The sequence below is a fragment of the Sinohyriopsis cumingii genome, chromosome 3 (assembly GCF_028554795.1).
Source record: "Sinohyriopsis cumingii isolate HCF-2022 chromosome 3, ASM2855479v2, whole genome shotgun sequence".
In the NCBI taxonomy this organism is placed as follows: domain Eukaryota; kingdom Metazoa; phylum Mollusca; class Bivalvia; order Unionida; family Unionidae; genus Sinohyriopsis; species Sinohyriopsis cumingii.
In genome coordinates this window covers 98,322,863-98,336,879 of record NC_142963.1, presented here as the reverse complement: position 1 = coordinate 98,336,879, position 14,017 = coordinate 98,322,863, and the positions used below count along the sequence as shown (strand labels likewise).

The window sequence follows — 14,017 nt, the reverse complement described above, 5'->3', positions numbered from 1 at the left end:
CTTAAAATCAACATATGAACTAAAATTCTTTGTCGATAATTAAACTTTAATCATTAAGAAAACAGAAAGATTCAAATTAGTCTATTGTAATTATGAAAAGGAACTAAATTTTCATGTGTTACATATAGATTCTTTAAATTATTCCAGATAACATTCCCTAGATAGAAGATTATATATATATATATATATATATATATATATATATATATATATATATATATATATATATACAACCTGAACGATGATCTTAATCTGAGAAGTATCTAACACATATGTCTTATATACAAACTCATATGTTATATATATGCAGTTCAATTGTTTTAACATACTAGATATGCAACTATCTTATTTCTTTTATGATAAAGAATTGTTACGTTCAAGGCATTTTCAGCTATTATTCATCGGAAAATATTAACTACTATTACCTGCGACGTGTAGAACTATGTCCAATCTGCATATATCTGAACTGATACCGGCAAGTACATTCCATACTGCAAAGCACCGAAATAGAGACATAAATAACAATTAAACATTAAAACCATTCTTCCTATATATTTTGTACAAAGTAATGTATGTTTATTATTTTATATACACAAACCATTAAGCATCCAATCAGAGATCTCTCTAATAAGATATATATATATATATATATATATATATATATATATATATATATATATATATATATATATATATATATATATATATATATATATATATATATATCTGTATCTGTGTGTGTGTGTTTGATTGTGTGTGTGTGTGTGTGTGCGTGTGTATGTGTGTTATTTTGTTTATTACTGGAGAAGACAAACTACAACGAAAACGCGAAATTGGCTGTTTGAAATGTATACTGCATTCAAAATAACTTCTTAAATTTGTAGTGAAACATACTATGTAAAATCGATCTGATTTTACAGTGCAGTATTATGTCTGATTCAAACAATATTATAACCTTGTGAAGTAACACGCATTTTGTGAGGAGAAAAACACAACATATGTAGACTTATTGTTTTATGCTGGGTCCATATTGTTATGGTGCAACGTTAAGTAACAGAAAAGAAACGAGACCAACACGTTTTGTTAAATTTAACAAACAATTTAAATTTAATTATTAAAGTGATAAAAGAAAAATGTGAGAGGAACTTACAGAATTATGAAGTGCATCAAAATTAGTCTTTATAAAGGTCTATGAAAGTCCTAAACAAATGAATAGTCCCTTATAATTTCAATACCGGAAATAACTGGTCCTCCAAGAACCGTGACTTTGTCAAGATGGCGTTGTCTAGAATTCTTTCGAATAAACTATAAAAGTTCCAGAATAGTATTATTGTTAAAAAATGAGCAATCTCTACAATTACTGAACAGTCCCAACTAATGTTATTCCTCTCGAAATATCTGTAAGTACAACATAAGCTACGTCTGCATACTTACAAAGGGAACACGAAAAGAATGAATGACTTCAGAAAACGAAATGAAGCAGAATTCCTAATCTTCGCCTTATATACTCCATATATAGCGACTGTACACGTACATAAATCTCTATTTACAAATTCTGTAATGTGCGTTCTTAGCAGAGCCATATAACGCACGATATATATGCACGATATATATATATATATATATATATATATATATATATATATATATATATATATATATATATATATATATATATATATATATATATATATATATATCAACGACTTTGGTCAATGATAAGCTTTCAAAAACATAGTTTAGTCATGTCAAAATGAATCCATCATAGTATTTGTCTTGGGAAGAAAATGAATGGGCATTATATTGTATTCAGTATTTTTGGAAATTGCATGTCCTTACCCTTGTGATGGCTTTGACACAGCTGCTGGTGGTGATGGTTTCCACTGGAGGTAAAATAAGTCTCAAACAATTCTACCGGAACGAGAAAAAGAAATATGCCAAAAATGTTTTCACATTAACCGATACATACATGCATACATACATTCTTGCATACATACACTCATACATACGTACGTACGTACGTACGTACGTACATACATACATACATACATACATACAGACAGACAGACAGACAGACATATGTACATACATACATACATACATACATACATACACGTACCTCATTGAAAGCATACATATCTGTTTTGGCTTTAAAATGGAACGGTTTGAAGTGATGTACAATTTACTTCGATTTAAGACTTATTAATAAAAGATATCAATTCTGTTTTCTGATTACGCTTTTAGTGGTAAGGATATTAAGGTATTGGGTTTTTATTTAGTTTGCGTCTTTCTGGAAATGTTATTGAAAGTCATTGGTTGAGTCGCTGAACATGACTTGCTCCAAAAGATCACGTGCTACTGATATCAGCATATGCGTCTCATGCCTCATTGCCTAATATAAAACGGCGCGAAAATACATCACCGTTGAAATCTCTCTTTTGTCTTAAGATCACATTTTTAATCTTTGAATGACGCTTACTTACGCACATATTGGTGATACCTAAAGCATTGGGTTAAATGGTCACCGGTATCTGGAAGAAAATGGCAAAACAATGTTCTAAAACGTTTTTTTTTCTTGGTCGCATCCGTTTTGATGCCACTGAAAGGTGAAGACAAAGATATTTAAACTGGCAAATGAAAGTAATGAAAGGTTCAACTACTCTTCAAATGTAAAGTTTAATAGCAAAAAAGAATAAGTGAAAGAAACCAAGTAAGTAATTACTGAGGAAAAATATTTCATGTGTTACTGCGCATGCAGAGTCTTGTGTACTTGAATATAGCAACAACAAGAAATGCCTTTGGTGACCAATAACGCGAAACACTTTGAAAGGAACATAAATATGATAAAAATATCCAAGTAAGTTCCATTTTCTTCTTGGAAATATCAGCAAGGTATCGTTTGGAGTTGCTTAAAGATTATCTAATACTTTATATTGAATATGTGTTACTCACAATTTTGTGTCTTAGTAACCAATGCTTCCGCTAAAGATTTGTGTTTCAATTGTATTGAATAATAGTGTCAAAGTTTTTAATGAAAGATACGTAAAAATAATACACGCGGGTTGTATCCAAAGTTGAATAAACAATCGTTATTTTGGAAAGTTTCTTTTATGGCAATGCTTAAAAACAGATTTTTAAAGAAGTGTAACAAATGGAAAACAATGTTTATGAAAGCTATTTGAACGCGGGCCGGCTGTAGATAGACAAAATTTACCGGAAAAAGCTAAGCAGCTAGCGACTTATAATAACACAAGTGTAAACACATTTTGGTCAATTTATATTAATATATTAGTTGAGAAATTCGAAAAGTCAAAAGCAAAAAAGGAAAAGAAACAAATTATCTCCAAAACTTATTTACTAAATGGACATTCAAGTAATATATTGTTAGGAAATGATGAATCGAGATTTTACTACAAATACAAAAAAAAAAATCAACACGCAAATGACATATATCCTTTTGGCTACAGTAAAATAAAGGACTAATGAATTTAAGTCCTTTTTGCTGATTTGAACTATAATAAAGGAAGACATATCTTTATCAGACTTATATTTTCTCAAACAAATTAATTGTCCCTATTGAATACATGTACAAACATTTTTACTTATTAATCTAAACTCATATGATTTTTGTGTTGTACAATACGGAAATGTTCCCACTCCAATTGGTCTCGATTTCGTTTACAATCTTGACTGGTGTTGATACTATGTGAATAAAATTAGAAAGAGATGTAGAGAGAATATGCAAAATACAGATGAACATTTTACAGATGTACAGCTGATAGTTCCTACAGAATTTCGTTCACATGTAACGTCTGTACAACTGATAGTTCTTACAGCTTTTAATTCATGTGTAACGTCTGTATTACTAAAGTTCTTAAAGCGTTTCATTTTCATGTAAGTCTGTACAACTGATAGTTCCTATAGCTTTTCATTCACATGTAACGTCTGTACAGCTGATGGTTCTTAACAGCTAGTTATTAACATGTAACTTCTGAATAAGAACCCGAATTTGCTCACTTGCATTCGCATGGTAGATATCTAATTTGATTGATCCAGAGCAAGCACAATACGACGGCGTTGTCGAGTCGTGGTGCGTTTCTGAAATAGATAAATATTCAATGATTTTTTATAACAGAATATTATTTGAGTTTAAGTACAATGACTACACGTTTGTATACCATCTACCCAACTTCCTACGTAACTTCCCTTCTATCTTCCCTTCGAGATAATGTTTCGTGATTATATATATTCTGAATCTTCCATAGTTCGCAACAGTGCTATATATTATCTCCCTCTAGCTAATTTCAACTGTCCAGGGGATGGGACGATTATACATTAAAGGGTAAAATTGGCAAGCAGAAGGTTCAACTGTAAGAGCTGACTTAGTGTATAAAAATTGATTAAAGTAAGACAGTAGTGTCTCGCATTTCTACCTGTGTAAGATAGTGTTTTCCAGTGTAAAACAACGATGGGGATATTTCTATTTTCCATCATGTGAGTGGTGTCTTTCATCATATGACCCATTGCAGCGATCATACTGCAAATAACCTGGCAACCTCTCTGACTTTCATAATGTCGTGAGCATTCTTTCAGAAATAATCAAATTTAACATTAATTGCAGCTAACCTACATCATTAAACATGCGCGATTGCAGATAATATTTTTGTAAAATGCATAGTTCCATTTTTATTTATGAAAGAAAAATCGAGTTTCGATCGAAACGGTATCGATAACTATATCGTATTTGTCTGTCTCGTTTAATCATAGCGATAAAGGAGACTTTAATTTTGACCATTTCCCATTTGTATCACTGCAGAAGCAGTCTGTAGAGCACAATGTAGACGCTTCGTACATCCATTACCGCGATGACCTCGATTACTTTTCCTAGGACACTGCGTTTAAATATAATGTTGACAATGACTTGACAGGTGTAAGCCTTACGTTGTACTATTTATCTTAAGTTGAAGAATATTTAAGTTTGCATTTTGATCATTTAAAGTTTCATTAATATTTAAAATATCTCATTTTTATTAGAGACGCTCTTTTCTCGTTAAGGAATGCAAGAAAACTAATTGGCGTTGGATCTCAAAATTTCACCCTAGGGTCAAAATTACGCGTCACCTACGAGTCATTAATCCAGTCGTTTGTCGAACGCAAAAGTCTGACCCTCAAGTCAAATTTTGATATCAGACGTCGACGCATATTAAAAGTGTGATTCATGTTTCTCTACTGTCTTGGGAACTTTCTCGGGGTCTGATGACACCTGGAAAGTGTTTTGTTTTCACTGAGCAAATTAATCAACAGATACTCCAACAATAAACTGTGGTATAGTGTTTGGGTCTGTCGCTTTACTTAGGTTTTAGTTGAAGGTGCTTTTACTGCGTTGCCTTGAAAATTTCTTACTTATTCCCATAGTCATAAGCAAGGTTAGGAATGCACTACTGTAGAGCCACTTAAAACGAAAATAAGGGAATCAGAAAAGCAGTATTTTTAAATATAAGTATAGTTACAGCATTTGATACCTGACTCTTACATTAGATAAGAAACCAGAACAGCTTTTGGATTATACTTTTGAGGGGCACTTACTACTCCTTTTATTAAATATTTTGGTGTTTTTTTTTAGTTATCTACGTATATCTGTCCATATCGCTCTTATTCTCTATTGCCTTCGCTTTCTTGTGTGCTCGCTGTGTTCGTCGTATGGCGCACAGTTTCTTTCTAACCTTTTCGAGGAAAATTAACCTTGGACGAAAATAAGCTGCTATGTATATCAATATTTTTGGTAACTCCCGGTACATGATTTTATAATTCTTACTCATGGCTGTAATCTGTATCGAATATATTTTGTTATAAATTTGTGTACGTGACCTGGCTCTGTTAAGAAGCAAATTGAACAGGATCTATAAATATATATTTAAGTATGTGTTGACAATTATTAATAATAATCTTAATAATAACTTAAAATGGCAAGGGTTCGAACTCGCAACCTTCCGCATCCAAAATATTGGCATAGCTTTGAAAGTGTGTAAGAATTACATACTGTACCTGATGCTTCATTTAAAAAAATACAGTCGCAATATACAAAAATCTAACTGAATAAACAAATAAAACTTCAAAATCCAATATATATTTAAACGCAATAAAAGGCACTCTTTCAGTATCTGCTACCATCATACCGCTACTGAGATTTCCCTAAGATATTTTTCATGTGAATAAGTCACTGATATATGCACAGTACATCAATTCATTCTTTCATCATTACTAGTAATTACTTATATGTTCAGAGCAATACATGCATAGGTGCATGCCTATGTTTGTTGGTAGATTTGGTACATTTTAATTTTATTCAAGCGTACCATGGTATGCCATTAAAAGAATAAAAACAAACATAATACTCACGACCTAGTTGGCGTATAGCTTTATGCATACAGCTTGGGCCGTTTCCACCATGTCTGTATAGCCGTTCTAAAATCGCCCATACTGAAATTTGGTGAGAATTTATTGAGACAAATGCCATTCTTACAGTAATTGGTCAAATGGTTAAACATTTTAGTTACTTATATAGGGTTTTCCAATGCTTTCAACGACCTTATTAATGTAGTACTATTTAATTGTAACGGAGACCGTTGCTAGGAGTTCTAGAGCTGAAGATATTTTTTGTACTTGTGGTATTCTCTCAAGGATTTTCTGAAGGCTTGTTGTATGAAAACATGCGATTACAAGCGGGTCGTGACTGATTTTGTTGTAAAGATTTGTAGGGTGGGTAAATTACATTGTTAAAATTTGAACACATGGAAGTTGAATTAATATTACTAAACAACGACGCTAAAAACATGTTACTAACCATGGACATCAAGTGCAGACAAAAGTTTGCTATATATATATATATATATATATATATATATATATATATATATATATATATATATATATATATATATATATATATATATATATATATATATATACCGCAATTAATGAAGTGATCCCTTGATTAGCATAATGGGGAAGATTAATGTTACACTTAATGGGTTTTACATCTCTTTTGAATTAGAGTTCAACGTCCAAGATATATTGATATATAATAATCGTTTGTATGTAGACGAAATAAGTTTAATTACGTTCTGCATACTTCAAGAATACAGTGATACAAACATTGCGCATTTCTTTCTATATTCATACAAGAATTCTTTCTTGCAAATGTCAGATGGTTGCATACACTCAGATTATTTATACATTTTATTTGGATGAAAGCCCAACTTGCAGGAAATTCAGAAAGATTTAGTTCTTATGTCTTCATATTTATGTATCAGCTAAGACGGGTAACTCTACTTTGTATTTGGCTAGGATATAGTTCTAATTGTGAACCACACAGATCTCAAATTTCTTTGCATGTTCGTGTTTCTGATATATTTATAACATTACTTTGATCAAAACTTGCAGTCTGTCCTTATAAAACTGTTTCTTTTATATCTGGAATACAGTTTGCGTAGTAAATAAGCTGCGGATAGCACTATTCCTTGCAAAGAATCAGTAGTATTTAAACCATTTTCGGCACCTAAACCATAATGCTAAATGTTTCATCTAGTATCACCGTTGTAATCATTAGCGTAACATATATCATTTAACAATGACTCGTGACAACACAATAGAGAAGTAAATAAATAAATACACGTTAAAAGATTTCCAATACAGTTTGTGTATATGCATAAATCAATGTTTCTCAGTGGATTTGACGGTTACTTCTTCCCGGTTGTGATTTTAAAAGCATGTCGGGCCCGACGATATATAAAGGTCGCGGGGGTGAGTGCGTTCAGATTATTATTATTATCATTACGCTCGTCAGACTTGAAACATGAAGTACTAGATTTCAAAGGAGAGGATCACCTTAATCAAGAAACTAGAAGCAACACGTTTAATGATTTCCAAAGCAGTTTGTTGCATTCAAATATTAAAGTTTCTAGATGGATTTGATGGTTGCTGTTTCTAGGCAGTATAAAGGCCGGTGGACATTATTATTATTATTATTAGGCTCGTCAGACATGAAACATGAAAGAATCGATGTTGGAGGAGAGGCGTCCTTTGATTAAGGAACCAGAAGTAGTAATATTAAAATAAAACAATTTTAAACTCATCCGTTGTCATGCCAAGCAATTAAATGGAATAATTCGAATGATATTCTTTTTCCAACCTTTATTTTCGTCGGTGCAGTTCTGAGATGTTTGAAGCTTTTCCAGATCTGGAAAGAAGTTATTAGACACTTGTTCAGTATAATACCACCAACAAAAAGTAAGATGAATACATTTGTTCGCAAAATTAACTAGTATTATTATCAAAATTTACACTAAAACTCTTACTTACGGATATAGTTAGAAGGAATGATGAATATATGGATATTAGATAAATTGATGGATGATAAGTGTATAAATAATTTGCTAAACTACATCTTCGTTAGCATCGGTTCCGCTTGTCTTAACCCTATCTACACCTTGGAGGATTGTTCAGATATTTCGGTGATACGAGTCTGTGACTTCGATTCGATGCAACCATACGCATCCAATAAAATCAAGTTGTTCAAATTTGAACACTGTTCCTACAAGACAAAGGGAGCATACAAATGAAATGGACTCATAAATCAGCTATTTTCCACTGCTGGTATGTGTTAGTAAAAATACATTCTTTCCCTCAAATACACCTTGAATGGATTCTATCTGGTGTATAGTCATAATTTCGATGTTAAACTTACAAAGTATTGTTTGAAGTCATTTGCCTCCACCATTTTCGGCCGACGTACAATGCACAGCTGTTACGCGCTATTGGTTAATTGGTATTACATACTAAGGGAGACAACTCATCAAATCCAATTGATGTCGCTAGGACAAAAAAATGAAATAACGGAACGATCCGCCATGATGTAGATAGGGTTTACACATCATAACCTTGGCTAACGAAGATGGCTAAACAAATGTGCAGATGTTTAGAAAATGGATAATCTAACCAAACCTCAAATCTGTTGTGGCATAGCTCAGGATAAATAACACTGCTATTATACAAACATAATATGACGTTTATATATGCTTCAAGACTGTTTTTAAGACAACTGAATACAGAAATGTCTTTCAGTGATGTCTCGAAGTATAAAGGTTCACGCTGACTCCCATTTTTGCGGGTGGTTTGTTATCCAATGTATGTTTTATCACTATAATTATTTATGGTACAGATACACAATATTTTAACATCATTAATTTTATCGAACCATTGAGTGACATAATTTTTTAAAATTACTAATAGGAAATTGTACGAAGTTTTGGGGGATATTGTTTTTCTTTTATTCCTCCCTCTAAAGAGAAAAGAACAGGTTATTTTAATGTTATCTATGATGTGGAAAGAACATCTTGTTTTTCATTCAATACTACTGGTAGGAAAGGTTGTAATAAAATGCTAGTGTAGGGTTCAAGCAGTAGCCATGTGAACCCCCCCAAAAGTGACATTTTTTACAGATGTTAAGACATACAAAAAAACATATTCTGTATCATTAACAGCCTATTTAGCAATTTAGAACACTTACTCCAGTTCGAAAGTATTAATCTCAGCTTTTAATTTAGGTTTCAACATATTTTTTAATGGGAGATTACAAGACGTACAATATAGAGGAAGACGGATGAGAACTAATCCCATGGCTTATAATGTTCGTCTACTTTTATGATACAAAAATTGTAAATATATATGCCCTATATATTGACTATTATTGCTTGTTCACCTGCATATCAGTATTGCCATTTGTCAATAGAATTACAATTCTTTATTTTATCTATCATCAATCTATCATTTCATCTGACTGCTTATGTCCGTCTCTGTGGCAGTATGACATGTCCCATTTTATATTACAGTTTTTTCGTAAGGCCAAAAGATGACACGACTAACAGGAATAAGAAACCGACAGTGTATATCGAAAATGAAGGACGAGGACTACGCAAGTGGCGCTGATTTAAAACTGCTGTAGTATTAATGAAAAATCCCTTCAAAAGTCAAAATATATATTCGGGTCATAGTCTGACCAAACTGACATTTCTTCATGTGCATAAAGAAGTCGCGGTGTTTGAATTCATTATATGAATAACTTAATATTGTCCGTGTATATAATTCTGATTTGCCCATGGGGTATAAATATGCATATAATTGGATTCGATACTAGATCATGACGTCTTTACCCTCTAGAACAGTGATAACTTTCAATGTATTATATATTAATTAAATAAGAAAATAGTAAGCAAAATATTCATATTCCCCGTTTAATCTACATTTACTAAATTAATGAAACATTTCATGGTTAACAATTTCAGCGAAAGTTCCTCTGTATTCCCTTCTCTCTCTCTCTCTCTCTCTCTCTCTCTCTCTCTCTCTCTCTCTTTGCCATAAAGAATTATTTCATCGGTGTTCATTTCAATTGTTATCTTCCCACACGTTGTATTCATAGAGTCTGCTCCAGGATTGCAGAATCGGCTCTATTTGAGACAACTAGGCTAGGTTGATGTACTAGTATCCAAAATTAAAGGCGACCACCTTGATTTAGGCATAGAATCTCCGCGATGTTGTAAAATGACATTTTATTTGCATCGTTTATTAATACAACTGGATCCATTACGTTGCACATCACTGATATGTTTGTAAATAGTTTCACCACATAAGGTCTTTTGCTAAAACTGGAATTTAAAAATGGACTTCTATCGAACATTTTTCTTACGTATATGCCTATTGCTGATAATTAAATGCATCTAAACGTTCCATAAGTGTACGCGTCAAAAACCTTTGGAACTGACATGTTTGGGACTGTGTCATGTATTTCTGTTGAGTAACAATAAATGCTGGAAAGTATCGTTGCCAAATATCCTACCTTTGTACTCCTGATAAACGTTACAGGAATCTTCAACTATAAATCTTCCATTTCTTTCAGAAACATTGCATTCAGCTGTAACACAAATGGTATTTTTTATACAGACGTTATTTCTAAGTACGATAAGATATTTCATGGGGACAACTCTTAAAGGATTTATGCCCAGAATTTCTTATGCACATATATGAATAGCAACGTTTTAAAGTTCAATTATCATTTTGGATAAAAAGAGATAAGACACAAATTTCTGTTCTGATGTTTGAATCTTAAAGTTTGTTCAATGATGTATGTTTAAGTGATGATCGCTACCTTGAAACAACAGGTGATGCTTTCCGAAGGTACCATGTTACCTCCATCCCAACCCTACCTTAACCCACATACACTCAAATAACGAAATTTTAAAGTGGGTGAAATATGTGCAAAATATATAATTCTGATGCGAGCTTTTAACTTAAATATCGCATTATTTTTACATATCATCCAGAAACGGTATGGAACATTTGTTACAAATTGTGTTTGAATACTATTACTAAATAATATATTAAGAATATCTGTGTGTGTGTGTGTGTGTGTGTGTGTGTGTGTGATGAGAGAATTGACAATTACAAATATACACCAAACAGAAAACAGTCAAACAAAGCCAAAAAGTGCTATCTATGTATCCTACGGGAGTATGCTTAATAACATTAACATTATATTTAAATACAAATGAATAATATTATCATACAGGTTATATAATGTTATATATATATATATATATATATATATATATATATATATATATATATATATATATATATATATAGAGAGAGAGAGAGAGAGAGAGAGAGAGAGAGAGAGAGAGAGAGAGAGAGATTGTCAGAATGCGACTTACCGCGTCATTTTTATAGATGTAGGGTTGTCTAATATTACCACAACCAGATTAAACACGTATAGGCTTGCCATGAAAGCAAAAATTTTGTATGTCATGTGAATATTCATTTTCAGTAATGAAATATAGTGTTTTCCAATGTGCACGATTTTGTTTGTTTTACATCTGATAAGAATGTACTTATTAAGAGTAAATGAAGACTCTGAATATGTTTTAATAACTGATATTTCATCTATAGAATAACTGTAGGTAGTATTGGTTCTTGCCTAATCCATCTTGTGCGACCACTATTGCCAGCAGTATTACCACAACAATTGTACCTGAAAAAATAGGAGAAATTTTAGTTTGATTTAAGATCTCATTTAAACTCTAGTTTATGCAATTAACGTTTCACTCTGCGAGGATGTATTTTCCATATAAGCTTGTTAATTTGGAGGCAAAAATTGTATAAATGAATGTTGCACGGGGTGAGAGTGAGAGACGGTAGGTGGCGAGCAGATACCTTTATTCTAGGAGACGGAAAACGAAAACCCACCAGAACCTTGCACGGTTATGCTTACAAAAAATAAACCACGTTGGGTTTGTAAGCGTGTGCTACAAACCTGGACAGGAAAAAGCAGTTAAAATGGGGTTACGTAAAGAAATACACCATGTATGAATAGGTGGAGTACCTGGCGTTCAACTGTCGTATAGATGATATTTATTAGATGGTTTCTACAATTTCGCGGTGATGGTATATGGATGCAGCTAAATAACAACGACCATAATTTTCTCTGACGATAATTTAATGACTTTGCTTGTATGATCGCCGAAATGAAAACCATAAATCAATCTCTTCGATTTAAAATAGTTTTGGAGAACTCAGTGTTAAATACTGCAAAAGTTTGTAAATAAACCTAGCCTTGGAAAACTAGGCAAAAACGTCACTGTAGCTGCCTATAAAAGGTCACAGTCATAATTGTCATCAGTGATAAGAAAATGTCGCATAATAATCCAATTAGTTAATACTATCACTATTCATAGTGATTATCACCGGACGGCAATTATTATAAATTTTGTAGCCAAATCTAGAACAATGTAAAATAAAACGACAGCTGTCCCCAAACTATATCAAAGACATGTGCGCACATGTGGTAACAACCGATTGAAACAACAGAAACAAGTTTACGAATTGGAACTAATAGACTTTACACGATTTGGGTAGGTATGCCTCGAAAGAGAGGATCTGCGCAAGTAAATACCATTGACATCGTTGGCAAATTCCATCGAAAATGTTTCACACTGACAAACGTTGTCACACCCGCTTTGAATGAAGGTTAGGAAAGCAACACACGGTAGACAAAAAGGAGAAGCGGAGTGCAGCGACTCTAAATCACGTTTGAACTGAGCGTCAGCAGACCAGTAAGCAACAAAAATACTAGAAAAATAATTTCAGGAAAGACTACTGCAAAGCAATACCGGATACTATAAGTACAAGAACCTGTACTACAACAACCACAAGAAATATGAATAACAGATACGAGAAAACTAAGTATAACTGGACCTACATCATTACACACAAAATCTGCATTACAGAAGCAAAGAAAATATGAACAGCTGGAGTGTGATCTACAGAAACAACAAGTATCTTAACAGCTGGACCTTGAACCTAATCAACAACAAATACCTTAAATGCAGAATCTAAGAAAGAGAGGGCAACAATGTAAACTTAGGCTGCAACGGAAAGAGAATATACTCCAAACACGTGAAAGAAATGGCTGGCATAAAACACGAGAGAAAAAAAATCACTACAACTCCGAAAATGAATATATCAAATCGTGTAATAACAGCAACTCTATAAAAGAAACAACAACACAAACAATCGAATCTTGGGTAAATAATTACAATAATTATAGAGGATAGTGATCTGCAGATGATTTTTGTGGAACAAGGCACGTTCAAAGATGACTATATTATCGGGCTTGAATTCACTCCGGACAGTATACCGGTAGCTCTAATCTATCGTCGGAAGCAAGACTTGTAAAAGAATTGGAGTCGTTCGGTGAATCGGTAGAAAGTATTCCAATAAAAATGTTCTTGCGTTGGCAACTGAGCTTGGATGCATTCAAGTAGAACTTGGAAACCTTTATAATCGACGACATATTAATAACTAATGTGCAATAACGCTGAGAATTCTTGTCTCGTAAACTCTCAAACAGGAAAAAGAAAATCGTCGCTACGACGACGTACAAACACTAGCTGTTGATGTACTT

At 32.7% G+C, this 14,017-nt stretch overlaps 1 protein-coding gene across 3 annotated transcripts in view; it reads right to left on the bottom strand.

Moving 5' to 3' along the window:
* The window catches only part of LOC149803366 (uncharacterized), a 46,544-nt gene that overhangs the window by 14,436 nt on the left and 18,091 nt on the right, over nucleotides 1–14,017 (bottom strand). For all 3 annotated transcript variants that reach the window (XM_089951381.1, XM_089951383.1, XM_089951384.1), the window contains exons 2-9: nucleotides 12,032–12,085; nucleotides 10,895–10,969; nucleotides 8,192–8,239; nucleotides 6,400–6,480; nucleotides 4,018–4,098; nucleotides 2,484–2,531; nucleotides 1,840–1,911; nucleotides 426–491 (exon numbers count right to left, since the gene is read on the bottom strand). In XM_089951381.1, the coding sequence (XP_089807507.1) occupies nucleotides 426–491; nucleotides 1,840–1,911; nucleotides 2,484–2,531; nucleotides 4,018–4,098; nucleotides 6,400–6,480; nucleotides 8,192–8,239; nucleotides 10,895–10,969; nucleotides 12,032–12,085 (525 nt within the window). The remainder of the gene's footprint in view (nucleotides 1–425; nucleotides 492–1,839; nucleotides 1,912–2,483; nucleotides 2,532–4,017; nucleotides 4,099–6,399; nucleotides 6,481–8,191; nucleotides 8,240–10,894; nucleotides 10,970–12,031; nucleotides 12,086–14,017) is intronic.